The 23,693-nt window shown below is 62.8% G+C and overlaps 2 protein-coding genes across 6 annotated transcripts in view; both read left to right on the forward strand.

Moving 5' to 3' along the window:
* Positions 240-20,267, forward strand: LOC100624894 (receptor-type tyrosine-protein phosphatase V-like). 4 transcript variants are annotated; one of them, XM_021064541.1, is made up of 36 exons: positions 240-329; positions 703-771; positions 1,676-1,791; positions 2,000-2,074; positions 2,292-2,340; positions 2,493-2,765; positions 3,006-3,275; positions 3,442-3,705; positions 4,733-4,981; positions 5,082-5,321; positions 5,469-5,744; positions 7,430-7,702; positions 9,694-9,957; positions 10,113-10,376; positions 10,618-10,899; positions 11,285-11,425; positions 11,945-12,155; positions 12,645-12,712; positions 13,694-13,820; positions 13,897-13,944; positions 14,476-14,569; positions 14,726-14,816; positions 14,900-14,976; positions 15,685-15,819; positions 16,407-16,529; positions 16,896-17,056; positions 17,137-17,272; positions 17,549-17,616; positions 17,699-17,855; positions 17,936-18,014; positions 18,096-18,172; positions 18,285-18,413; positions 18,534-18,644; positions 18,731-18,891; positions 19,186-19,321; positions 19,504-20,266. In XM_021064541.1, exons 4-36 carry the CDS (start codon positions 2,018-2,020, stop codon positions 19,561-19,563), a joined length of 5,151 nt encoding a protein of 1,716 aa, XP_020920200.1. In that variant the 5' UTR covers positions 240-329; positions 703-771; positions 1,676-1,791; positions 2,000-2,017; the 3' UTR covers positions 19,564-20,266. The 4 variants fall into 4 exon arrangements, with proteins under 4 accessions (XP_020920200.1, XP_020920199.1, XP_020920197.1 ...); XM_021064540.1 differs by having other exon boundaries at positions 18,534-18,891; XM_021064538.1 differs by having other exon boundaries at positions 18,731-19,321.
* The window catches only part of LGR6 (leucine rich repeat containing G protein-coupled receptor 6), a 95,485-nt gene continuing 92,428 nt past the window's right edge, over positions 20,637-23,693 (forward strand). The window contains exon 1 of one of the 2 annotated variants that reach the window (XM_021064542.1): positions 20,637-21,872. In XM_021064542.1, the coding sequence (XP_020920201.1) occupies positions 21,664-21,872 (209 nt within the window). In that variant the 5' untranslated portion in view covers positions 20,637-21,663. The remainder of the gene's footprint in view (positions 21,873-23,693) is intronic. The other variant, XM_003130614.4, reaches the window with a different exon arrangement.

Here is a 23,693-nt window from a genome sequence, read left to right on the forward strand (position 1 = left end):
CACATGCGCGCACACACACTGACAGCCCCTGGTCGCCCACCTGCAGCCTGGCCAGAGGCACCTGGGCAGACCCCCCTCCCTGGTGATCTTTCCCAGGGGGGTGGGACAGAGGATGGGAGACCCGGCGATTATCTTATCTTCCCGGCAGGCGTGGGGCTGCCCAAGGCCTGGCACCAGCCAAGGGAGTGGAGGGGAGGGGCCGGAAGGGGGCGGCCAGGCTGCAGTGGGAGAGACAGCCAGGTCTCCGGGCACTCGGGAGCCAGGACGCCTGCATCTGCCTGCTGCCTGCCTCTGCCTGCTGCCTGCTCCTTCTGGAAGGACTCAGTTAGGTGCTGGAGACCTTGGGAGGACCCCAGGGGTTTTCAAGGTGGAGGATGTGGGTTTGTCTGTAGGAGGAGACCCAGCCCTGTGGTATTTTTTGCTGAATGGAGAGGCGTGGGTTGCAGGGGGGGCGGCGGGGAGGGGGGCTGCTTCCTATCGGTCAGAATCTCCCCGCCCCCTCCCAAGCCCCCCCCCTGCCAATTTGATGGCTGCCCCAGGCTGGCAGGGGGCTGACAGGGGGCCCCCTATGGATCCAGGCCCCGTGCAGAGGACTAGCTATGGCATCCGTGCTGTGCCAACGGGCCCTTCTTTTGTGGGGACTTTGGGAGATGTCTGAGACCCCCACCCCGTACCTAAAACCATGTCCTGTCTCCTACTTAGGTTCTGAATCAGGGTGTTTCCATTCCATTTCTCCAGACTCTGCTGGTCCAGCAAAGTGAGGTGCTCCAGGTGAGTTGGGGGGGCGGTGAAGGGTGGAGGGTGGAGTGTTTCCTTCCCTTGGCCAGACCTCGAGCTCCGCCCTTTCACATGTGGGTCCCTCGCTGCCCCCCCAACCCCCGCTTTGAGAGAGCACGTGTGCATGCACAGCCTGGAAAATCTGATGGGGCCCAAGTGCTAAGTTTCCAGGCCTCCTTCCAGAGGCCGGTGGGTGGCTGAGGTTTGGGGCTGGGCAGGGGGGGAGGGGCAGGCAGCCCCTGGTTCTGGAGAAGCAGGTCCCAGCCAGACGGTCCGAAAGCCGGCTAGCAGCTCAGTGTCCCCCCCTCCCCCCAATTGTCTTTCCTCTGTCTCCCTTCCCTCCTTTCCCCATGTCAGCTGCCTTGGGCTGGGGGCTTAGCGGGAGCAGTTCCAGGTGAGCAGTCGGTTCCAGGCCGGAGGGACCCTTGGGAAAGCTGCCCTGGGCCTTCGCAGCACCTGCGTCCAGGTGGGGGCGGGGAGGGCCGGGGCTGTTGGTCCAGGCGCAGGAGGTGGGGGGACCAGCACGTGTCCTTGGGACCCCGGAGCACGGTGTGCCTTCTGCTCTGTGCAGCTGAAGGTCCAGGGTTCAAGCCCAGCTCCCCTCCTCACCCTGGGCCTGGGCGCTTCCCTCCCTGGAGACCCTCCCTTATCTGGGGTGTGAGGGCGTGAGGCCGGATGGCTCTTCCAGATCTGCCATCACTGTGACTCCAGGCCTTTAGGACACGTTCCTGTGTCTGTCCACAAGCGGTTCACGGAAGGGGACACACACTCATAGCTGGTCCATCCCCCCAGCACCCAGTAACTCCCCCTATGGTGTAACCAGGACCCCTCGCCATAGGAACACAAACGCCATATCCATCTTCACGTGCAGAGAGCCAGATAGCCCCTCTTCCCCCAGGGCTGGGAGTCAGGAGCCAGCTGCTGAGCCCACAGCAAGGCTGGGTCTCCTCTGGGCCTCCCCCAGGGCACAGGACTGTCTCCTGCCTGGACAGCCAGCGCTGGAAGAGGGTGGAAGTAAGTTTGTCTGCAGCCTGGGGGTCAAAGTCCCACCCCCGCTTCCCAGGGCCCTGCCAGGCCGGGCGCAGTGGGGGTTGGGTCTGGGGTGTGGAGAGGCAGCCCCTTGCTCTTGGCTGCCCACTGCCTGCCACCCTGCCAGGCCAGCCTCTGAGCACGGGGCAGGCGGGGGTGGGTGGGGGCGGAGACGGGCCACTCTCTCTTGCAGACGCATCCATCCATCGCAATGAGGCCCCCTGTCCTGGTCGCTGTGCTCCTCTGGCTCCCAGGCCTCTGGGCCGAGGTGAGGGGGGCACTGGGGCCACCGGGCCAGCAGGTGGGGCCCCTGCTCTCCAAAGTGTCCAGCCTGAGCGGGGCCACGCCCTCCCAGCCCACGGAGGACAGCGGAAGAGTCTGCTCCTGGCCTGGGGTCCCCACACCTTAGGTGTCCTGCAGTGAGGACAGGCTTCCTCTGATCCTGGCTGGACACCAGAGCCTCTGCTCATTCCCCCCCATGCCAGGATAACGAGTGCCACTCCCAGGCAGAGGGTCCAGGCGGGCAGAGTGGAGGTAGGTGCCTTCAGAGGGGCGTGAGGGCAGTGAGTGGGAGCAGGGACAGGGCCATTTCTCCGCCAGATCCTGCCGCTGCTCTGCTCTTCTGCCATCCCTCCTTCTTTAGGACGGAGGGGTTGGGAGACTCTGAGTGTGCCCCTTCTTCCCAGGACCACCTCTGAGCGTGAGCGTGGGCAGCAGGGGGAGGGCTGCCAGCCTGGCCGTGAGCTGGGCAGCCGGGGGGCCAGGCAGGCCCAGCCACCTCCTCCGCCTCAGCCGGCTTGGCCCCCTTGGCACCCCTGAAGGGCAGCAGCTCCAGGCCCACACCAACGCATCCAGCTTCGAGTTCCAGGACCTGGTGCCAGGAAGCCACTACCGGCTGGAAGTGACGGTCCTGCACCCATGTGGGCAGAATGCCACCACCATCCTCACTGCTCACACGGGTGCATGGCGGGCAGGCTGGGGGGCGGTGGCGGGAAGGCTGGGGGGCCAAGCAGGATGAGGCTGCGCTGGGGGCAGGGGCGGGGGCAAGGGGTGAGGTGGGCAAGGGGGGTGGGCAGGGTGAATGTGAAGTTTTCTGAGGATCATGCCTGGACTCTGACCCTCCCAAGACCCCAGAAACACAGCTAATGCCCAGCCTTGACCTGGCCCTGATTCGGTGCCTCTCTCTGCCTCTGCCGCAGCCCCCGCGACTGTCCAGGACCTGCAGCTGCAGAGTTTTGGGAGCCCCACCAGCCTGCAGGCCTGGTGGGGCGCTGCCCCTGGCAGGCAGGACAGCTACCAGCTTCTCCTCTACGAACTGGAGCCCCAGATGGTGGCCCACAACATCTCCATGTCCCCAGGCACCCTGCGCTACAACTTTAGCGACCTCTCACCAGGCAGCGAGTATGCTCTGGAGGTTACCACTTGGGCTGCCACCCTCCAGGCGAAGACCAGCACCCACCAGTGGACAGGTAGGGCCAGGGCTCAGCAAGACCCTGGGAGCAGCCAGTCTGAGGGCCAGTCCAGCATCACGTCCCCACGTGGCTGGGCTTCAGGGCTTCTGCTGCCCAGGTCGGTGCCAGGCCCCTGCATGGGGCCCCTTCTCCAGCCCGACTTGTTCTCTCTGCCCTCCCCCAGCTCCCGTGGCTCCGGGTCAGCTGGGGTTGCATGCCTTGGGCACCAGCACCCTGCAGGCCTTCTGGAACGGCTCTGGGGGGGCCGCCTGGCTGCACCTTGTGCTCACAGACCTCCTGGGTGGCCCCAACCTGACGGCAGAAGTCAGACGGGGTGTCTCTAATCATACCTTCCGTCATCTGTCTCCGGGAACCGCCTACAGACTGACCCTCAGTGCCGTGGCCGGGCCCCACTGGGCAGCCGGGCCCAATACCATTGAATGGACCCGTGAGTTCTTGGGGCGAAAGGGGGAGCAGAGGCTCATCAGCCAAGCAGGCAGGATACAATGGGTGGGGTGGGGTCCTGGGATCCCATGGGGAAGGGCCGAGGCCTGGAGGGAGTGCCCCTCCTGCAGGCTGGAGCCCCCGAGAAGAAGAGTGTGGTGGAGTTCCCATCGTGGCTCAGTGGTTAACAAATCCGACTAGGAACCATGAGGTTTTGGGTTCAATCCCTGGCCTTGCTCAGTGGGTTAAGGATCCGGTGTTGCCGTGAGCTGTGGTGTAGGCTGCAGACGCAGCTCAGATCCTGCGTTGCTGTGGCTCTGGCATAGACCGGTGACTACAGCTCTGATTTGACCCCTAGCCTGGGAACCCCCATGTGCCACAGGAGCAGCCCTAGAAAAGGCGAAAAGACAAAAAAAAAAAAAAAAAAAAAAAAAAAAAAAAGAGCGAGGTGACATTCATGTGACAGTTATCACTGGAGCCCTCCCTGCACCAGCCCCGTGCCTGCTACTTCCCTGTGTCATCTCATTTGTCCCTCAAAACAGACCCCTGCAAGTCGCATTCTCTCCTGTCACTGTGGAGGGACTGAAAGTTGGGGAGAGAAGGACCAGGTTCTGAGGCTTAGAGTGTCCAAGGCTGGGCTGAGCCCGTGGGGACTCGGTTGTGCTTTTGCTCCGAGAAGTGCTGTCTGGCACTGGAAAGTGGAGGAACCAGACCACCCGGGCTCTGAACCCATTGCTGCCACTCACTGGCTGTGGGTCTCTGGACACATTGCTCACCCTCTCTGTGCTTTCAAAGGGAGGCTCATGGCAGTGTTGTGAGGAATAACGTGAGGTCTGACACTTGAGGTGTTGTCGTTTTTTATTGCATCCACTGCCTGGTCCTGGGACTTGCCGAGGATGTGGCACAGGGTGACTGCCAGCAGCAGGTGCTGAGCCCCGGTCCAGGGAGCACAGAAAGAAGCAGGCATGGGCTGGGACTGTTCTCAGCTGCCATCGTGGGCTTTCTGCACATATGTGCTCCCTTCCCCACAGATCCCTCGGCCCCCCTGGACCTGGTGCTCACTCCCCAGCCCCCAGGGCTCAGTGCCCACTGGAGGGCAGGGCCCGGGGCCCAGGACGGCTACCTGCTCAGGCTGAGTGGGCTGGTGGAGACCATCTCTCTGGGCCCTGGGGCCCTGAATGCCACGTTCCCAGGGCCCCTGCCTGCCGGACACTACACTCTGCAGCTGAGGGTCCTGGCTGGGCCCTATGATGCCTGGGCCCAGGCCAGTGCCTGGCTGGGTGAGTCTGGGCTGGTGGGAGCAGGAAGGGGTTTTGCCCAGTGGCACCTGCTTCCGGAGGCTGGTGAGTCCTCACTCTCCAGGGACCACACCCTCCCCAGATGCTGCAGCCGAGAACAGACGAGGCAATGGCACTGAGCTCCCCCTGGATGTGCTGGAGGCCACCAGGGAGCCTGGGGACCAGGCACTACTCTACCCTGAGGGATCCCCAGGCCTCCCCGGGAACACTTCCGTGCCACCTGCTGCCACTCAGGTCCCACTTGGTGGGCACGGGGCCCTCTACCAGGTGGATGCTGTCTCTTCTCTGCAAAATACCACCCAGAACCTTGCAAACCACACAGGTGAGCCAGCCACTGTGGCCCTGGCCCTGGGCAGCTTTGCCTCAGGGTGGAGATCCATGTGGGGGAGGGGCTTGGGAGAACAGGGCAGGGGCACCACAGGGCTGCAGATGTCCCAAGGCCATCTTACCAAACCACCCTTCTCTTCAGGGCCCCTGGCACCACAGTCTCTGGAGGTCATTGGCAGGGGCAGTCCCTATGACCTGTCCATTGGCTGGGCCCCGGCACCAGGGCAGCGAGAAGGCTACAGGGTCAGCTGGCACCAGGAGGGCAGCCAGAGCCCACTGGACGGTCTTGTTGACTTGGGCCCAGATAACTCCAGCCTGACACTCAGGGGTCTGGTGCCCGGCTCCTGCTATACCGTGTCATTGTGGACCTGGGCCGGGAACCTCAGCTCCAGCATCCAGATGGCCAGAGCCTGCACTCGTGAGTTCCTGCCGCAGCCTCTAGGAGGCCAGCCCTGGGAGGTGGGGGTGGGGCCAAGTTCCTTTGCACACTGCCTTCTGTGTGCTATGTTCTTTTTATGTGTGTGTGTTTAGGGCTGCACCCGAGGCATATGGGGGTTCCCAGGATAGGGGTTGAATCGGAGCTGTAGCTGCTGGCCTATGCCAAAGCCATAGTAACACCAGGTCCACATCCAAGCCTTGTCTGTGACCTACACCACAGCTCACGGCAACACTGGATCCTCAACCCACTGAGTGAGGCCAGGGATTGAACCTGCGTCCTCATGGATATTCATTAGATTCATTTCCGCTGAGCCACAATGAGAACTCCTGTGTGTCATGTTCTTGACTCAGAGACCACGTATCTGCCAAGATGGGGCCTTTCATAAATCTGTCTGCAAGTATCCTCACCTCCTGCCAGCTGGTCATCCATCCATCCCCCCTTCCATCTATCCCTCCATCCCTCCATTCATCCATCCTTCCATCCTTCCATCCATGCATCCATGCATGCATCCATCTATCCTTCCATCCATCCATCCATTCCTCCATCCCTCCATCCTTCCATGCATCCATCCATCCTTCCATCCTTCCTTCCATCCACCCTTCCATCCCTCCATCCCTCCATTCCTCCATCCCTCCATGCATCCATCCATCTATCCATCCATCCTTCCATCCTTCCAACAAATACTGAATGATTGTCCCCCATTCTTAGGTATGGGGTGAGGTGCTAAAGCTAAAAATCATGAAGAAGACAGTCTAGAAATGAAGACTGACAAATAAACAGATGGTTTATGTGTTTATTAAAATTATGTGTATGGCGGAGTTCCCGTCATGGCTCAGTGGTTAGCAAATCTGACTAGGAACCATGAAGTTGCAGGTTCGATCCTTGGCCTCGCTCAGTGGGTTAAGGATCCAGCGTTGCCGTGAGCTGTGGTATAGGTTGCAGACGCGGCTGAGATCTGGCATTGCTGTGGCTGTGGCTGTGGCTGGCAGCTTCAGCTCCAATTAGACCCCTAGCCTGGGAACCTCCATATGCTGCGGTTGTGGCCCTAGAAAAGACAAAACAAACAAACAAACAAAAAAAAAGTTATATGTATGGTTTTATACCTCATCTTGTAAACATAAATGCAAGGAAAAGAATATGCACCATGTATCTTGAACCACGTGAAACTTGGATCGCATAGATTAAAAATCAAGAATGGTAGGGACTTTTATGCAGCCCTGGTTAAAGTTTTAGGGTTCACAGAGGGGCCACCTTCGGGAGTCTCGGAAGGTTTCCCAGAAGAAAGGTGCGAGCTGAGAAGTGAGTGGGTCTGAGCAGGGTGGGTGGAGAGGGGCCTTAGTGAGCGGTAAATGTGCACCCAGGCCTTAAGGTTGGGGGTACGGAGAGAGAGAGGAGGGAGTGAGCTTGCAGGACCGAATATCAGTGGCTGAGCTGGGGATCTGGGTCCTGGGTGCTAGGGGGCACCACGTGCTCCAGATTTCATGCCCTCAAGGCGCGGGCAGTCTGAGCAGGTGGGAACAGGTCAAGGGTTCTCCTGGGAGGGAAAAGAGAGGGGGCTGTGGCCCATGGCTGGCAATGTTTGGAGACCACCGGGCAGGGCACAGATGAAGCAGAAGGAGAGGGGGTTGGGGTTGTTCTGAATCTGTCTCTTCCTTGTCCTGCAGTCCCTGTGCCTCCTGCCAACCTGAGCCTGGGCCTTGGGGCCCAGCCTCCTGCCCTGCGGGCTTCCTGGAGTCCCCCAGCGGGGGACTGGGATGGCTTCCTTCTGAGGCTTTACCGCCTGAGGCCCCCGGCTCTGGAAGGAGAGGAGACTCTGGCCCCTGAGGCTCAGAACTTCTCCTGGGACCAGCTGGCTCCAGGCACGGAGTTCCTGGCATGGCTGGCCACCCTGCGGGGGCCAGATGAGAGCAGCGGTGTCAACGCCACAGGCTGGACGCGTGAGTGTCCCCCGCACGGCCCCGCCTCACCAGCCCCACTTGCTAAGTGGCTCTCAAGGGTGGCACAGCCCCAAGCTCTCTGTGTCTGTGAGTGGCCTCTAACTTGACTACGCTGTTCCTGGACCCTTGGCACCAGGAGACCCCACCCTTCACTGGCAGAGCCATGGGCTGGCCACTCCATGCTCTCTCATGGCCAACGGTGGGGAGGTGGGACCCTCAGGGACCAGCGGGACCAGCCTCCAGCCCTACCTGGGCCCTTGCTCGGTGTCCCACCTGCACTGTCTCTTTTTTTATTTTTTGTCTTTTTGCCATTTCTTGGGCCGCTCCTGCGGCATATGGACGTTTCCAGGCTAAGGGTCTAATTGGAGCTGTAGCTGCTGACCTACGCCAGAGTCACGGCAATGCGGGATCCAAGCCACATCTGCAACCTACACCACAGCTCATGGCAACGCTGGATCCTTAACCCACTGAGCAAGGCCAGGGATCGAACCCACAACCTCATGGTTCCTAGTCAGGTTCGTTAACCACTGAGCCACGAGGGGAACTCCTGCACTGTCTCTTTTAATTCAGAACAGGCGGAGTCTCCATCTCAGTGGGGAGCTGGGGTGTACGCTGGGGAGTGGGGCCCAGGGTCCATGCTCCCGGCCACGTACAACCCCAGAGAGAAGCGGGGGTGGGGGAAGGGCCTCCATTACTGAGGTGCAGGCTAGCCTCCCCTCCTGCCAGAGCCCCAGAGCCCCAGAACCACTAGCTGGGTCTGGAAGCCCCTCCAGACTAGCCCAAGTCCTGCTCGGTGGAGCTAAAGAACAGCCATGGCCCCTTGCTTCTCTGTGGGGTGTCCCCTCCCCGCCCTGTCCTCCCAACCCCTCCCAGGACCCTGCAACCTCAGACCTGGACCCTGGGCTCTGACTGGCTCACAGAGCTGGCCTGTCCCTCTAGGAGCCTCAGCTTCCATGTTTGCACAGGTGTCCACCTGGTGACCCGGGCTCCAGTGGAGGGTCCTGCCCTCTAGCCTGTCCACCCCTACAGGCATTGATTTAAGTCCTGTGCCGCCCAGTCCGGCTCGGCCTCGGGGGCGTGCTGAGTGGGAGGGGCAATCCATTTGCTCATTCAGCACCGCTGGGGCTTGTGCCCTGTTGTCTGGGGGAAACTCACCGTCACCTGTCACCAGGCCTGGTGTTTCCTCACTGGCCAAGGCTCAGACCAAGTGGGGCCTCAGGGAGGAAGGGGCTGAGGTCTGGCTTGGATGCTTTCCTCCTGAGTTAGTCTGTTGGGCTGCCCTCACCAAGGGTGGGGGCTGCAGATGGACCTGAACTTGAGAATCCACATGGTTCCAGGGCTGCAGGTCAGAGGGTGTGGCGGGGCTCCGTGGCATGTGCATGGCTGCTGTCTCCCTGTCCTCACACAGTCACATCCTAACCCCTGGATTAGGGCTCCCCATGCCCTCATTTTACCTTAAGGACCTCTTTATTTTTTTTTAGTCTTTTCAGGGCCCATCCGGGGCATATGGAGATTCCCAGGCTGGGGTTCCAATTGGAGCTACAGCTGCTGCTCTACGCCAGAACCATAGCAACGCCAGATCTGAGCTGCATCTGCGACCTACACCACAGCTCACAGCAACGCTGGATCCTTAACCCACTAAGTGAGGCCAGGGATTGAACCCGAAACCTCTTGGTTCCTAGTCGGATTCGTTTCCTCTGTGCCATGACAGCAACTCCAATCACCTCTTTAAAGACCTTATCTCAGAGTTCCCTTGTGGCACAATGGGTTAAGGATCTGGTTGTCACTGTGGCAGCTCAGGTTGTTGCTGTGGCCCCAGTTCAGTCCCTGGCCTGGGAACTTCCACATGTCTTGGGCATGGCCAAAAAAAAAAAAAAAAAAAAAAAAAAATGTTACCTCCAAATAAGTCAGAAGTTACGTCTGAGGTCCTGGGGGTCAGGACTTCAGCCTATGACCCTCTCTTCTCTCCCCATGCCCTGCTCTCCCCACAGCCCCCCTCGCCCCTCCCCTGGTAAATGTGACCAGCGAAGGCCCTACCCATCTCCGGGCATCCTGGGTCCACGCGCCTGGGGGCCGGGATGGCTACCAAGTGACCCTGTACCAGGCAGGCGTCCGGGTGGGCTCCAGCCCTGTAGGGGCCCAGGTGGACGGCGCCAGCTTCTCAGCTCTGACTCCAGGCACCAAGTACGAGGTAGAGGTGGTTGCACAGGCTGGGCCCCTCTGTGCTGCGGCGGCCAACGCCTCTGGCTGGACCTGTGAGTGGGCCTGGGGATGGCCAGGGGGTGGGGAGAGGTGAGCTGTGAGCAGGGCCGCCCTGAGACTTCTGCACCCTTCCACACCCAGCCCATGTCCCACCTGCACACCCAGGGCCCTGTGTAGGGTCAGAGGCCTCCCACTCTCCTCCCCGCAGCCCCGCATGTGCCCGTCGAGCTGCTGGTATCGATGCAGGCGCACAGTGCTGTGGTCAGCCTGGCCTGGGCCAGCCCCCTGGGGCACGGCGTGTGTCACGCGCTGCTCTTGGAGGCTGGGCCCCTCTCCAAGGAGCATCCCCTGGTGCTGGGTCAATCCCACCTCGTGCTGAGGAACCTCACACCTGGACGCAACCTCTCCCTGTCGGTGCTGTGCCAGGCAGGGCCGCTCCAGGCCACCACGCACCCGGTGGTGCTGCCCGTGGGTACGTTGGTGTCTGTTGGGGGACAGGTGCCCTGAGTGCTGCCCGTTCTATCCCAGCCCCACTCGCCTGGTGGGTGCCCTGCCTCCTCTATCCAGGGGGGTGCGGGCCCACAGGACGCCTGTTTCTCCTGGGGCCGCGGCCTCTTCCCGGGGCAGAGGCCCCAGCCCCCCAGCACCTGTGGATTTCCAGCACGTCTCAGGCTGCAGTGACCCTACGTGACACAGAACCCTTGACCCCACAGAGCCTGACCCCGTGGAGGACGTACAGTGCCAGCCCGAGGCCACCCGCCTGGTCCTGGCCTGGACAGTGCCCGCGGGGGATGTGGGCACCTGTCTGGTGGTAGCGGAGCAGCTGGCGGCAGGAGGGGATGCCCACCTGGTCTTCCAGGCCAAGACCTTGAGGGGCAGTGTCTTGTTGTCCAGCCTGGCCCCTGCCACATCCTATCGCCTCAGCCTCTCGGTGCTTGGCAGGAACGGCCTGTGGAGCCGAGCGGTCACCCTGGTGTGCGCCACTTCTGCCCAGGGTAGGTGCTTCCTCGTCCTGGGTGCCCTGCTCCCTGTCTTCTCATCACTGCCCATGGCTCTTCGTCCCTGGGCTCTCCTGTCCCCCAGCCCCCCACCCCCAGGCCCTCCTAAACCTGGGCCCTCCTGCTTCACCCTCCCAACACCCCCACCCACACCCTCATTGCCCCCAGGCCATGGTACTACCCCTGCCCTCTCTCCACCGCTGCCCCTGGGCCCTCCTGCCCCCTGCCCTCCTGCACCCCCAGGCCCCAGCCCTTTCCTCCCGCCCTGACCCAAACTCCATACCAGCTTGACGTGACCCTGATCGAGGCTTCCCAGCTCTGATTCCATGTGCCCATGGCCCTGCACTCAGGGCTGTGCTCACTGCCCCTCCCCCCTCCCCAGCCTGGCACCCCCTAGAGCTGGCCACAGCCCCCCAGCTAGAGCCCAAGACGGGGATGGGGGTGATAATCACCCCAGGCATGTTTGGCAAGGACGACGGGCAGATCCAGTGGTACGGTGTCATCGCCACCACCAACATGTCATGTGAGTCCTGGGCCTGGGAGAGGGGCGAGACCCTGGCTGCTGCCTCGAAGGGGCGCGAGGGGTCCCAGCACGGACACGGGTAAGATGGAGTGTCCGAGGCTGGTGGGCATCTGGGTGCAGGAAGGGGCCTGGGACATTCTGCAAGATAAAGTGATGCTGGGAGTTCCCATCATGGCGCAGTGGTTAACACATCCGACTAGGAACCATGAGGTTGCAGGGAACCATGAGGATCCCTGGCCTTGCTCAGTGGGTTAAGGATCTGGCGTTGCCGTGAGCTGTGGTATAGGTTGCAGACGTGGCTCGGATCCCGCGTTGCTGTGGCTCTGGCGTAGGCCAGCAGCTACAGCTCCAATGAGACCCCTAGCCTGGGAACCTCCATATGCCATGGGAGCAGCCCTAGAGAAGGAAGAAAAAAAAAAAAAAAAGATGAAGTGATGCTGTTGTGAACGGTGGGAGCATCTAGAAACCCCAGGAGGCTGCACCGCCCATGATGCTGTGCCCCTCCCCCGCCTCTCTTAGTGGTCCTGCCTCCCCGGGAAGCCGTCAACCACACGTGGTACGACCACTACTATGGAGGACACGACTCCTACCTGGCCATCCTGCTCCCCAACCCCTTCTACCCTGGGCCCTGGGCCGTGCCGACATCCTGGATGGTGCCTATGGGGACAGAGGTCTGCGGTCACACCCAGGACATATGCAATGGGCAGCTCAAGCCAGGGTCCCAGTATCGGTGAGGGCCCAACCTCAAGGGGGAGACACTGTAGGTTTCATTTATGGCCTGTTGATGCCTTTGTCAACAGAAGATCTGGCCTGACTCATAGAGTTCCCTTGGGCTTCCTGGTGGACGAGATTTGGAGGGGACCCCCCCCTGTTATGTCTTCCTTTTCTCGGAAAAGAAGGGCCCGGAGCTTGTTAGGCAATGCCAGCTTGCTAGGGCGATGCCAAGGCTATTCGGTACCTACTTCCAGGGCTTCTGCCTCTCCAAATGGGGCAGGGAGGCAGAAGAGCATCTAGGGCTGGCTTGCTCGGCAGCTCAGGTGACCCAAAGCAGCATCCTGAGCAGGTGTGCCCTGCTCACCATCTGAGCATCTGCTGCTCATGACTCCGTTTCCCAGGAGGGGCTGGGCCCTCTGCCTGCCCTCTGTCCTGCCCTCTGTCCAGTTCAGGGTGGTGGCCTTCGCCAGGCACAGCGCCCCTGAGACCCTCATCTCCTGTGCAGGTTCAGTGTCGTGGCCTTCACCAGGTATAGCGCCCCTGAGACCCTCATCTTCTTCTCGGCCTTCTCGGGTAGGTGAGCCCCTGGCTGGGCTTCCAGCTGGGTCCTGGAGTGGCAATAGGGTCCGGGACCTCCCTTCAGAGCTTACCCCCGGGCACCAGCGGGGGATGCGTCCTGCATAGCAGAGGTGCCACTGGGCAGGGTGGGCTGAGAGGCAGTGGGACAGGCAGCGGCAATGAGGAAATGGCCTGCCCCCGCTCTGATGGTTCTGCCCCAAGCAACGGCTCCCTCTGCCCTGCTGCTCCTGGCCACGGGGACTCTGGGACAGCTCTGTCCTGTAGAAACCTAAAGCAACCCCCAAGAGCCACATAGGTGACCTAATGTTCCTCGTAGTTGCGTTACAAAGGTGCAAATAGACAGATGAAGCTGATCTTAGCAACATTTACTTCATTTATTTATTTATTTGGGCTGCACTCATGGCATGTGGAAGTCCCTGGACCAGGGATCAAGCCCGCCACAGCAGTGACAACACTGGATCCTTAACCCACTGGACCACCAGGGAACTCCAGCAACATGGACTTCAAACCAAGATATCAAAATACCCTATCAACATGGGATCCCCATTTTTTAAAAGATTAAGGACATGTCTGATGCTCATTTTTTCCACGAAATCTTTGAAATCCAGTGTGTACTTTGCACTTGGAGCAAACTTGAATTTGGAGCCGCTGGGTTACAAGTGCTCAGGCACCACAGGGGCACGTGGCTACTGTATTGGACAGCGCAGCTCCAAAATCCCGGGGCCAGGCTCCACCCTCTTTTCCTTGAGGGTGTTGGGAGGAGCTGGGGGCAGGCAGGGCTTGCTGGCTGTTCTCGGTCCCCAAGGTGGCCCTAGCAGCCATCTCTGGCCTGGGTTTGGCTTCTGGGACTCTGCAAGGTGGGGGGTCTGTCATGGTGCCCTCTACCCAGAGGGTCTCAGGTGCAGGGGAGGCTGGCGAGCCACTGCGGGACAGTGCGTCAAGGCTGCCCAGTTGACCTTCCCTTGCTGTCCCTAGAGCCGCGGGCCAGCGTGTCCTGGGCAGCAGTGCCTGTCCCTGCAGTGGTGAGCGTGGTGGCTGGCTGTATCCTATCCATGGGTGCCACACTGGGCCTGCTATACTGGAGGCGGGTGAAGGGGCAGAGGTCAGTGGGAGGGAGGTTGGGTTGGGGGGCTGGGGGGAGGCCCTGGGCTGCTTCCCATGGCCCTTCACCCCTGCAGGGCAGACGAGACCCTCTACTCTCAGGAGCTGACCGTGTCCAAGCTGCGGTGAGTGCACGTGCGCCCTCGAAGAAGCCGGACAGCCGCCACCTTGCGTGGTGTGGTGGTGGTGGTGCGGGCTCTGGGAAGCAGCCCTACCCCCTGCCAGCCCATCCTTCCTCAGCCACTGTCACCCCCTCTCTCAGTGCTTTTTCTCCAAATAAACCTCCGGGCTCCCTCCCCCCGCCCAGCCTCCCTCTCCTGACTCCCTCCCTGTGATGCTCGGATCAAGCTGCTCTCTTTTCAGGCTTTCCCCAATGCTGGATCTGTTGTCTGCCCTCTGGTGCACAGACACAGTCCTCAGAACCGGGGACAGGGCTCAGGGTCTCACACCTGCCTCCGCATGTAGCTACTGACTGCCTTGTTCTCCTCCCTCTGTCCCCTTGTCTGCTTTCCGCCTCGGAGGACTTTGTTCAAAACGCATGCGGGCTCCACTTCAGGGCCGGAGCCCAGGGCTGGTTTCCAGCTCCCAGGAAGTGCCCCACCAGTGCCAGGCAGGACCCTGCACTCCAGGCAGGCCCACTCCCTCCTCTCCTGCAGGCGGACCCACCGGCCCATCCCTGTCCACAGCTTCAGGCAGAACTATGAAGCCAAGCGCGCCCACACGCACCAGGCTTTCTTTCAGGAGTTTGAGGTGAGGCCTCTGCTGCCCTCAGGGCCCCAGCAGAGAGAGCAGCAGGTGCCAAGGTGGCTAGGGCTGCTGTGAAGTTCAGGGGGCCCCCCAGCCTTGCACGCCCCTGCCCCCCTTGCTGTCAGATGACATGGGTCTGCTTCGGCCCCAATCTCACAGGAGCTGAAGGAGGTGGGCAAAGAGCAGCCCAGGCTGGAGGCCGAGCATCCTGCCAACACCGCCAAGAACCGCTACCCACACGTGCTGCCCTGTGAGTGCAGGTGGGCGGCAGGTTGGGGCCCAGAGGAGGGGCCGTGTGAGCCTCCACTGACTGCAGGCTTTTACCCTCTGCAGATGACCACTCCCGGGTCAGGCTGACCCTGCTGGATGGAGAGCCCCACTCCGATTACATCAATGCCAGCTTCATCCCGGTAGGGGCCGCCTGTGGGAGACGCGTCTGTGTGCAGGACATGGTGTCCTGCCCTTGTGTCCACGGAGGTCACCACTTGTGTGCTGGACACTGCTGGGCCCATGGGAAGCAGAGCTGGGCTACCCGCATTCCCAACTCAAGGAGCAGGCAGAGTGTGTGTGTGTGTGTGACACCCTCTGTGTGGTATGTACCCGCCGTGCAGTGTGACAAGGGCTGTAATAAGGGAACATGAGCGGTACCTGGAGCAGATGAAGAAGCAACATCTGTTCCACCAGGGATCGTCAATGGCTTCCCAGAAGAGAGGGGTTAGTTCCCTTGAAGGATGCATGATGCACAGGGTACTGATAAGTGATGAAAGAGGGCAGACGTTGCAGCTGGAAGGACCCAGAGAGGAGTGGAGCTGGACATGGGACAGAGCCGGGTGGGGTCACTAGGTGGAGGGGCTGCATGCCAGGTGTACTGGTAGCAGTGGAGCTGGGATATGTGCAGCTGGTGTGGCAGTTGGTGGAGGGTGGCCTTGGGAGGCTGCTTCAGGCCGTCAGCATCTTGTCACTGTCCCTTAGCAGTGGGTCTGTCTCTGCACTGCCCTCTTGGCTGGGTTCCTGGTGCATGTGTGTTCACGCATGCGCACACGGATTCCTCAGGCCTGGGGTACACAGTGGTGTGTGCTGTGGGCTGCAGTCACCATGCTCCTCTCCCCCACCCCCAGGGCTACACCCACCCGCAGGAGTTCATCGCCACCCAGGGGCCTCTCAAGAAGACCCTGGAGGACTTCTGGCGGCTGGTGTGGGAGCAGCAGGTCCGGGTCATTGTCATGCTGACTGTGGGCATGGAGAATGGGCGGGTGAGTGCACCGCTCTGGTTGGCCAGCAGGTGGCAGGCTCTCCCTGCAGGACTGGCCATGGTGGGGACGGAGGGGTCAGGCCAGGAGGTGGTAGGTCCCCAGCTGACCAGGTGGACTTCGTCCCCACTGCCTCTGCCATTTCTCACCGTGTCCACCCTCCCTGCTCCAGGCCCACAGGGGCACAGGTGTTGAGAGGCAGCGAAGGTAAGAAGTGCCCGGGTGGGCAGTGGGTACGCTGGTGCATCTTTGCTTTGAACACACCTGTGCCCTGCTCTGGGTGGGGCCCTGGGACAGGCCTCTGAGTCCCCTTCAGCTGGAGCGGGACGTCAGGCCAGCTGGCCCTAATAAGGCCATGCAGCTCTGCACAGGAGCCCAGCAGCTACCTTGATGCCCCCAGGGTGGCATGAGAGGTCTGGGGTGAGGATACCAGAGCCCGTCCAGGGCAGAGAGGCTTCTGGACAAGGTGGCCCAGAGAGCAGTATGTTGGTGGGGTGGCGGGGAAAGGAGGATTGGGGGGCTGATAAAGTGGGACAGTGATGAGGCTGGGCCCACCCCACCCCCACCCCTGCCTGACCCTCTGGCCCTAGGTGCTGTGTGAGCACTACTGGCCAGCCAACCCCACCCCCGTCACCCACGGCCACATCACTGTCCACCTCCTGGCTGAGGAGCCTGAGGAAGAGTGGACCAAGCGGGAATTCCAGCTGCAGCACGTGTGTGTCTGTGAGGGAGGCTGGGCCCTCGGGCAGAGACTCCTAGGGGAGGATGGGCTCACCTCCTGGGTCCCCTGGCACCCATCCTGCCCAAGAGGCAGTGTCACCCATCTGCCTGGGCATTCCCAGCTGGCAGAGACCCCCCAGGACCTGGGAACGCCCGGCAGGCAGAGGCCCCCCAGGACCTAAGCCTTCCCAGTAGGCAAAGGGCCCCCAGGAAGCTGAAGGAGCCAGGTGGGGGGAGCATGGGGATGTGGGGCAGCGAGACCCCACCCGTGGGATCTGGTGGAGGGAGTGACGGCTAAGCAGAGGATTTGGGTGTGGAGGGGATGGAGAAGCAGGCTGGACCCTCTGCCCCCTCCCCAGGCTGCCCAGCCCCCACCAAGGAGGGTGAAGCAGCTGCAGTTCACCACCTGGCCTGACCACAGCGTGCCTGAGGCCCCCAGCTCCCTGCTGGCCTTCATGGAGCTGGTTCGGGAGCAGGCGAGGGAAGCCCAGGGCACCGGGCCCATCCTGGTGCACTGCAGGTGAGGACTGGTGCCGTCGGGGGGCAGTGGGCAGGGGGTGGGGCCTCCCCTTCACAGGCCTGGGCCCTCTGTCCCTGCAGTGCGGGTGTGGGCCGCTCGGGCACCTTTGTGGCCCTGTCAAGGCTGCTGCAGCAGCTGGAGGAGGAGCAGACAGTAGACGTGTTCCACACGGTGTACACGCTGCGGCTGCACCGGCCCCTCATGATCCAGACCCCAGTGAGCCCATAGCAGGCCCGGTCACCACCCTGGGGGGAGGGCTGAGGGGCCGGGAAAGGACCCTGGGGAGACGGGAGGCGGGGGAGGCTGCAGCTGGCATCTTTCAGGGCTTCTGTTTCCCTCTGTGCGGAAGGGGAGGCGGGCAGGCCCCTGCCAGCTCTGCCGTGTGGGCAGTGCGGGAAGGCTCCAAGATGCTCCCGGATGCCCGGCTGGCTGCTTGGGGCCTGGAGCCTCTCTGCTGGGCCGCAGCCCCTCAGCCGCCTGCCTCGTCCCCAGAGCCAGTACGTCTTCCTGCATAGCTGCCTCCTGAGCAGGATCCTGGAAGGGCCGCCCAGCTCCTCTGAGTACGTGCAGCTCCGGGGCTTTGTCCAGTGGGGGCGCAGGGTCCCCACCTCCCACCAACAGACAGCCGCTCCATCCACGCAGGGCCACGGAGGCCAGACGCGGGAGCTGGGGAGCCTCGAGTGCCCCCCGTGCTGCCCAGGCTCCCCCGAGGCCGCAGCCCATCCCTGTGAGGGACTTGGCCCAGGCGTGCGCTGAGCGGGCAGCCAACGCAGATGCTGGCTTCCTGGGGGAGTACAAGGTGCGCTGAGGTCGGGCGGGGCTGGGCTGTACTTGGGGAGCCAGGCCAGCCTCATGGGGGTGCCCCCTCTGCCCTCTCAGCTCCTGCTCCAGGCCCTCAAAGACCAGGCCGGCTCTATGACGCCCCCTCCTGGCTGTGAGCAGGATGGCGCCACCTCTGGTGAGTGCCGCTAGGGGTGCGGGTGAAGGGGGCATTGCCAGGGCGGGCCTTCCACAGCCCACTGTCACCCTTGTCCCTCAGATGGCCATTGCCATGAGGGGTCTGCTCCGGTGGAGGAGGGCATCCATGGCGAGATGCCTGAAGCCTGGCTCTTCCCGGTGAGATGATACCCTCTGACCGTTGGTGCTTTCTGGGCTGGGGCCGGGGGTCCCAGAGCTGAGACGGGCAGGGGACACCCTCGATCCAGGGCCAACCAGCTGTGCTGTGCAGGGCGGGCCCTCTGGCCGTGACCACGTGGTGCTGACCGGCCCTGCAGGGCCCGCGGAGCTCTGGGGGCTGGTATGGGAGCACGGGGCCCGCGTGCTCGTCTCCCTGTGCCCACCCGGCCTCCAGGAGAAGGTGAGGGGGGCAGGGGCCAGAGGGTGGGAGGACGCAGGGCTGAGGTGGGGAGTACGGCTGTGACCAGGGCATGGGTGGAGATGGCCGCTGACCAGCAGCCCTGTCTCGGTCCGGCCACAGGAGTTCTGGCCCACGGGGACACAGCCCATTGTCACAGATGGGGTGACTGTGCACTGGGTGGCCGAGAACAGTGTTGCAGGCTGGCCCTGCACCCTCTTCAGTGTCACACACGTAAGCTGGGCCATGGGGCATGATGGGTGGGCTCCGGGGAGCAGTCCTGGCCCCTCTGGCACTGGTGCCAACACCTCTGCCCCCAGAGGGGGAGCGGGACAGAGAGGCCAGTGCAGCGGCTGCAGTTTCCTCACTGGGAGCCAGGGCAGGAGCTGCCCGCCACGACCCTGCTGCCCTTCCTGGCTGCCGTGGGCAAGTGCTGCTCCCAGGACACGGAGAAGCCAGGCACGCTGCTCAGCCACTCCAGGTGCTGCTGGACAAGAGCTGGGGGGGGAGGGAGGCGGAACCCCTCACTCCCTCCTGTCAGGGCCGCACCCCCCAAGCCTGGCCTGGGGCTCCTCAGAAGGACCCAGTCCCCTTTCTGGCTCTGCTCTGATGTCTTTCAGGATTCTGTCCCCTCCCTGCCCGGGCACAGGCTGGCTATGGCTGTGCCCAGCGTCCCTCCATGGTCCCCAGGCCCAGGCTGGGTTTCCCCACCCCCCTGGGTCCTCAGCCCTCCTCCCCGCCCCCAGGTGTCCCTCCAACTCAAGGTCAATTGCAGCAAGGGTGCGGCCCCACTGGGCACCTTCCTGGCCGTGGACCGGCTGCTGCAGCAGGCAGGGGCCGAGGGCACCGTGGACATCTTCACTGTGGCCTTGCAGCAATCACAGGCCTGTGGCCTCCTGACCCCAACCTTGGTGAGAGCCGCTGGGCTCAGCAGTGGGAGGAGCAAGGGGGTAGGAAGGCTGGCACAGTGGTGGGGGTGGGGCGCGGGCCCGGGCAGCTGGCAGCTGCGGGTGGTGCTGGGCCCCTGCTCTCAGTGGAGGCACGGGGAGCTCACCTCACCACTGTCACCGCATCCTCTGGCGTCTGCCCCTAGGAGCAGTACACACACCTCTACAGCTGTCTGAACAGTGCGCTGGAGGGCGGGCTGCCCTGAGTCAGCACTGGCCACTGTCGCTCAGAGGCTGCGCCCGCTTCCTGAGGGGCAGCCTGCATGCCGCCTGTGCTGTGAAGGGCTGAGTGGGGAATAAAAGATGCGCTCAAGCTTGAGGCCGAGTGCGTTTTGTCTGTCCGCCCGCCCTCCAGGAAGAACGAAAGAACCTCAAAGGTTCCTGGACATGGGGCCCAGTGCAGGGGGTGGTGGGGACAGAAGCAGGTGGCCTCCTCAGAGCAGCCCCCAGTCCTCCAGTTTCCCAGCTTCCTCAGGTCCCTGGATTCCAAGCCTGGTCACTCGGAGGCTCACCCACTGCCCCGTGTGCAGGAGGTGCGGCCTGTCGCTGTCTCCTGGACTTCTCTCCTGGGAAGACAGGGGCTGGGGGCTTGGCGGATCCTCAGCCAGAGTTGCCAGGTTTTCTCAGGCCCCTCCCCTCCCCCACAGGAGGGAGCAGCGGGGTGGGGGGGATGGGGGGTGCTGAGCAGGGAGGGCCTTTGGAGAGGGAGGAGGCAGGAGGAGAAATCAAAGGGGGGGATGGTGATGCGCACATGGCAGTGGCAGTGGCGTGGACACCAGCCCATCCAGCCCCTTGTCAGATGCGAGGCCCCAGGTGGCTGGGAGCCGGGTGCTGGGCCCCAGGGAACAGGGCAGAGCTTGCCTGGGCCAGCTCCAGTGCCCAGTGAGGGATGAGGGTCAGAGGCAGGAGGCCCTCTCAGGCCTGGTGGAAAAGGAGCAGAGGCAGGGCTTTCGATCAGCAGCCTCCCCAGGACGAGGTGAGGCCTGGGGCTCCCAGGGGGTTAAAAGGTCAGCGGGGCAGCCTCTTCACACTCCGTGTTTATCAGGAGTCCAGGGCTGGCCCAAATGGCCCTCTGGGAGGCAGGCTGAACAGCATCTCTGAGTCCCCAACCCCACCCCTGCTGAGGAGGCAGTGAGCGGGGAGTGGGAACACAGAGGGACCAGAGGGGCGGGAGGCACAGCTGACCTGGGGGCGGGAGGCCAGCCGTGGTCTCTCAGGCCCTCTGCAGGATCAGGCCCTCCTGGGAGGCTGGTCTCAGCCAGGGTCACACCCACCTGGGGGCCTAGGGTTGGTCCAAGCTGAGCAGCCCCTGCCTCCCCCAGGAGGTGAGGACAGCAGCAGAGAATGGAGGGACTGATAGGTGGCCCTGGATGAATAGCCCCAGGCTGATCTGAGGCCCGCGGGCCGCTCTGCATACTGGGGTGATCGTGGGGCTTGGCTCAGCGACAGAGATCAGGGAGAGCAGGAGGTCTAGGGAGAGGCGGGCCTGACCCCAGCTTCAGCCACCACTCACCTGCAAGACCCCAGCCTGGCCGGTCCTACTTCAGGCTGGTTGAGCTGCAGCTACTGGACTGGCCTCCAGGTGGCGCCGACCTGCCTCAGGCACGTCCCCATACGGGTGCCTGGCTGCATCCCAGGAGCAGGGTCAAGTGCACGGGACTCGCCCCTGACTGGGACCATGTGCGAGACACTTGAGGGGGAGCATCACACTCTCCTCCAATAGCCGGCCTGGAGCTCGACAAGGCCCCTCCTCATAGCCCCCCATCCCCTCCCTTCCCAGGGCGCCCCCACACAGCTCACCCTTCAGGAACCCCCTTGCTCCCTCCCCAGGACACACGGTGGTGAGGGCGACCCCTCCTCTTCTGGAGCTGCCCCCCACCAGCAAGCACTCCCTTTCTGGGTCCCAGTTTCTCCTGATGAGAAAAGTGGAGTAGCGGGGCTGGGGGTGCTGCTTCCGCCGCCCCTCCAATCCCCGTGGCCCCAGGCTGTCCCCGCGGAATCCTGAGCCTGCATCCTAGGCTTTGGGGCACCGTTTCCAAACGCCTGCAGGTCGGCTCTCCAGGTTCTTTGCCCCCCCTTTTTTTTTCCTTTCCTGGATGAAATTCCTGCCAGCTTGGAAGGAAGGAGGGAGCGAGCAGGCAGAAAGTTTCCTTGACTCCTCCTCCGCCGCATCTCCCTCCCTCGCCAAGCCCAGCCCGTGAAACCCCGGAGCGAACATCGCGCTGCGATGCCTGCGCCTCTCTGACTGCCGCGCGCTCCCGCCGCCCAGTAGAGCCGAGGGTCCCGCCAGCCTCCCGGCCGCCGACATGCCCAGTCCTCCCGGGCTCCGCGCGCTGTGGCTCTGCGCGGCGCTGTGCGCTTCCCCGGGCGCCCCAGGCGCCCCTCGACCGGGTCCGCCGCCAGCCTGCCCGGCCCCCTGCCGCTGCCAGGAGGACGGCTTCATGCTGTCGGCCGACTGCTCTGAGCGCGGGCTCTCAGCAGTGCCCGGGGACCTGCACCCCCTGACGGCTTACCTGTGAGTACCGCCTGTCTTTCCCTGTCCCTGCCTGGTTGCGCGGGGTCTTGTGGCTTCAGTCTGGGGGCACCTGCGCGGTTGATGTGGGCGTCCTGTTCTCTGTCCAGGTGGACTTCGGGGCTGGTCCAGAAGAAAAGTCCCAGATTGTCATCAGACCAGGGGTGAGCCTGCGTTGCCCTGGCTGGGTCTCCAGCTGGCCTTGGTCTCAGGCCTTCACTCTGGGGACCCTGGCTTGGTGAGGGGGCTCTCTGGGCCCTGAGCTGGAGGGGCCCAGGCTGCCTGTCCCTTTCCCTCCTTCTCATTTCCTCCTCAGTGGAACATGCCAGGCGTGAAGCTGACCTGCTCAGGGTGGTGGGAAGGAAGGGACCCTGGGCAGTAGGAAAGCTCTCCCTTGCTGTGGCAAGGGGACTGGGTGGCCTTGGCGGGCGTCCTAGAAGCAGGAAGGGGCCTTGTCCACTCTTGTCTCCAAGAGGGACGATGTGGCACCGTCTCCGTTCTCTGAGAACTGCTGGTCCCCAGGGGCCTCCCTGAAGTCCTGTCCCAAGAGGCCAAGTTGGACACTAGTTTGTGGGTTGGTGCCAGGCTGAAAACCAGAGAACCTCATAAAGGAGCCCCTAAGGGGGTGGGGGTGGGGGTGGGGTGCTGTCCTGGGAAGCTGCCCCTCGGAGCCTGCGGGCTGGGGGCTCTGGCCCGGCCACCTGGGCAGGAAGGGGGCATGAGGGCACATTCCAGACCACCTGTGCCCCTGCTCTGGGGAAAGGAGACCTCGCCTGGCTCAGCCCTGCCCAGGCCCCATCGCCGAGGAGGAGAGCAGATAGGAGAGTCTGGGGCCATCTGTCCCAGAAGTGGGGTCCCTGAGATTTAGGGCTTTGGGCCCTAGGACCCAGGGGCTCTGGGAAAGCAGGTTCAAGGTGAGTTTTCAGTCAGACAAGTATTTGCTGAACTAAATGGGGCCAGGGCACTGGTGCTAGAGGGTCCTCGAAGGCACCCCTTCCAACTGTTCTGTCCCTACGGGGCATCTGCCACTCCCAGAGGCACAGGCTGGGCCAGGGAGGGGGGAGAGAAATAGTGTCCAGACTCCAGAGGGCAAAGTCTGGGGCAGGGTGGGGAAACCTGTAAGCCAGGCCAGGGGGGCTGTGAGGGACCCCCACCCCTCCTCCGCTGCTGGTCCTGGGCTGGCTCCCACTACAGCAGAGGCAGTCCCCCTTCAGCCGTTTGATATGCGGGGTGTATGGGACATTGTCTTGTTTGAAGACAGTGTTTGGGGCTAAAAAGATGGGAAATGACTTCTGGGGGGCCTTTCCCTGGGGAAGCAGAAGATCCTTCTCCTAGGTTGGGGCTGGGGGAGATGGGTCTTCCTGAGGCTGATGCCCCAGCTCCTGCCCCAGACCTACTCTCTCTCCCAGAGGACCTGGGGCCAGGGAGGGCAGTGCCCCCTTGGAATCCAGCCGCATGGAAGCTTGTCACGGTGCCCTGGAGCTGCCAATCTGCCCTTGTGGTTTTCTGAGTGGCTCTGTGTGAGACTCAGACCCTGCTTCCTGGATTGGGGGAGGGGGGAGTATGGGGAAAGGGGATGCAGGGCCTCCCCTGGGCTGTGCAGGGCTCTTGTCTGAATGGAGGGGAGGCCTCTGTCTGTCCGGAGAGCAGCCGGGCACAAGTGCGCCAAGGGCGGGCAGCTGCGAGGTCTGCCCCTTTCCCTCCTCAGCGACAGGAGGAAGCTGGTCCCAAGTGGCCCTGCTGTGGCTGAGGGAGTCAGTGGACTCAAGTTTTCCAGACTCGGGGAGAGGGGGATGGTCACCGTTCAGGTGAAAGGATTCCCAG

Source organism: Sus scrofa, chromosome 10 (genome assembly GCF_000003025.6).
Source record: "Sus scrofa isolate TJ Tabasco breed Duroc chromosome 10, Sscrofa11.1, whole genome shotgun sequence".
Classification (NCBI taxonomy): Eukaryota; Metazoa; Chordata; class Mammalia; order Artiodactyla; family Suidae; genus Sus; species Sus scrofa.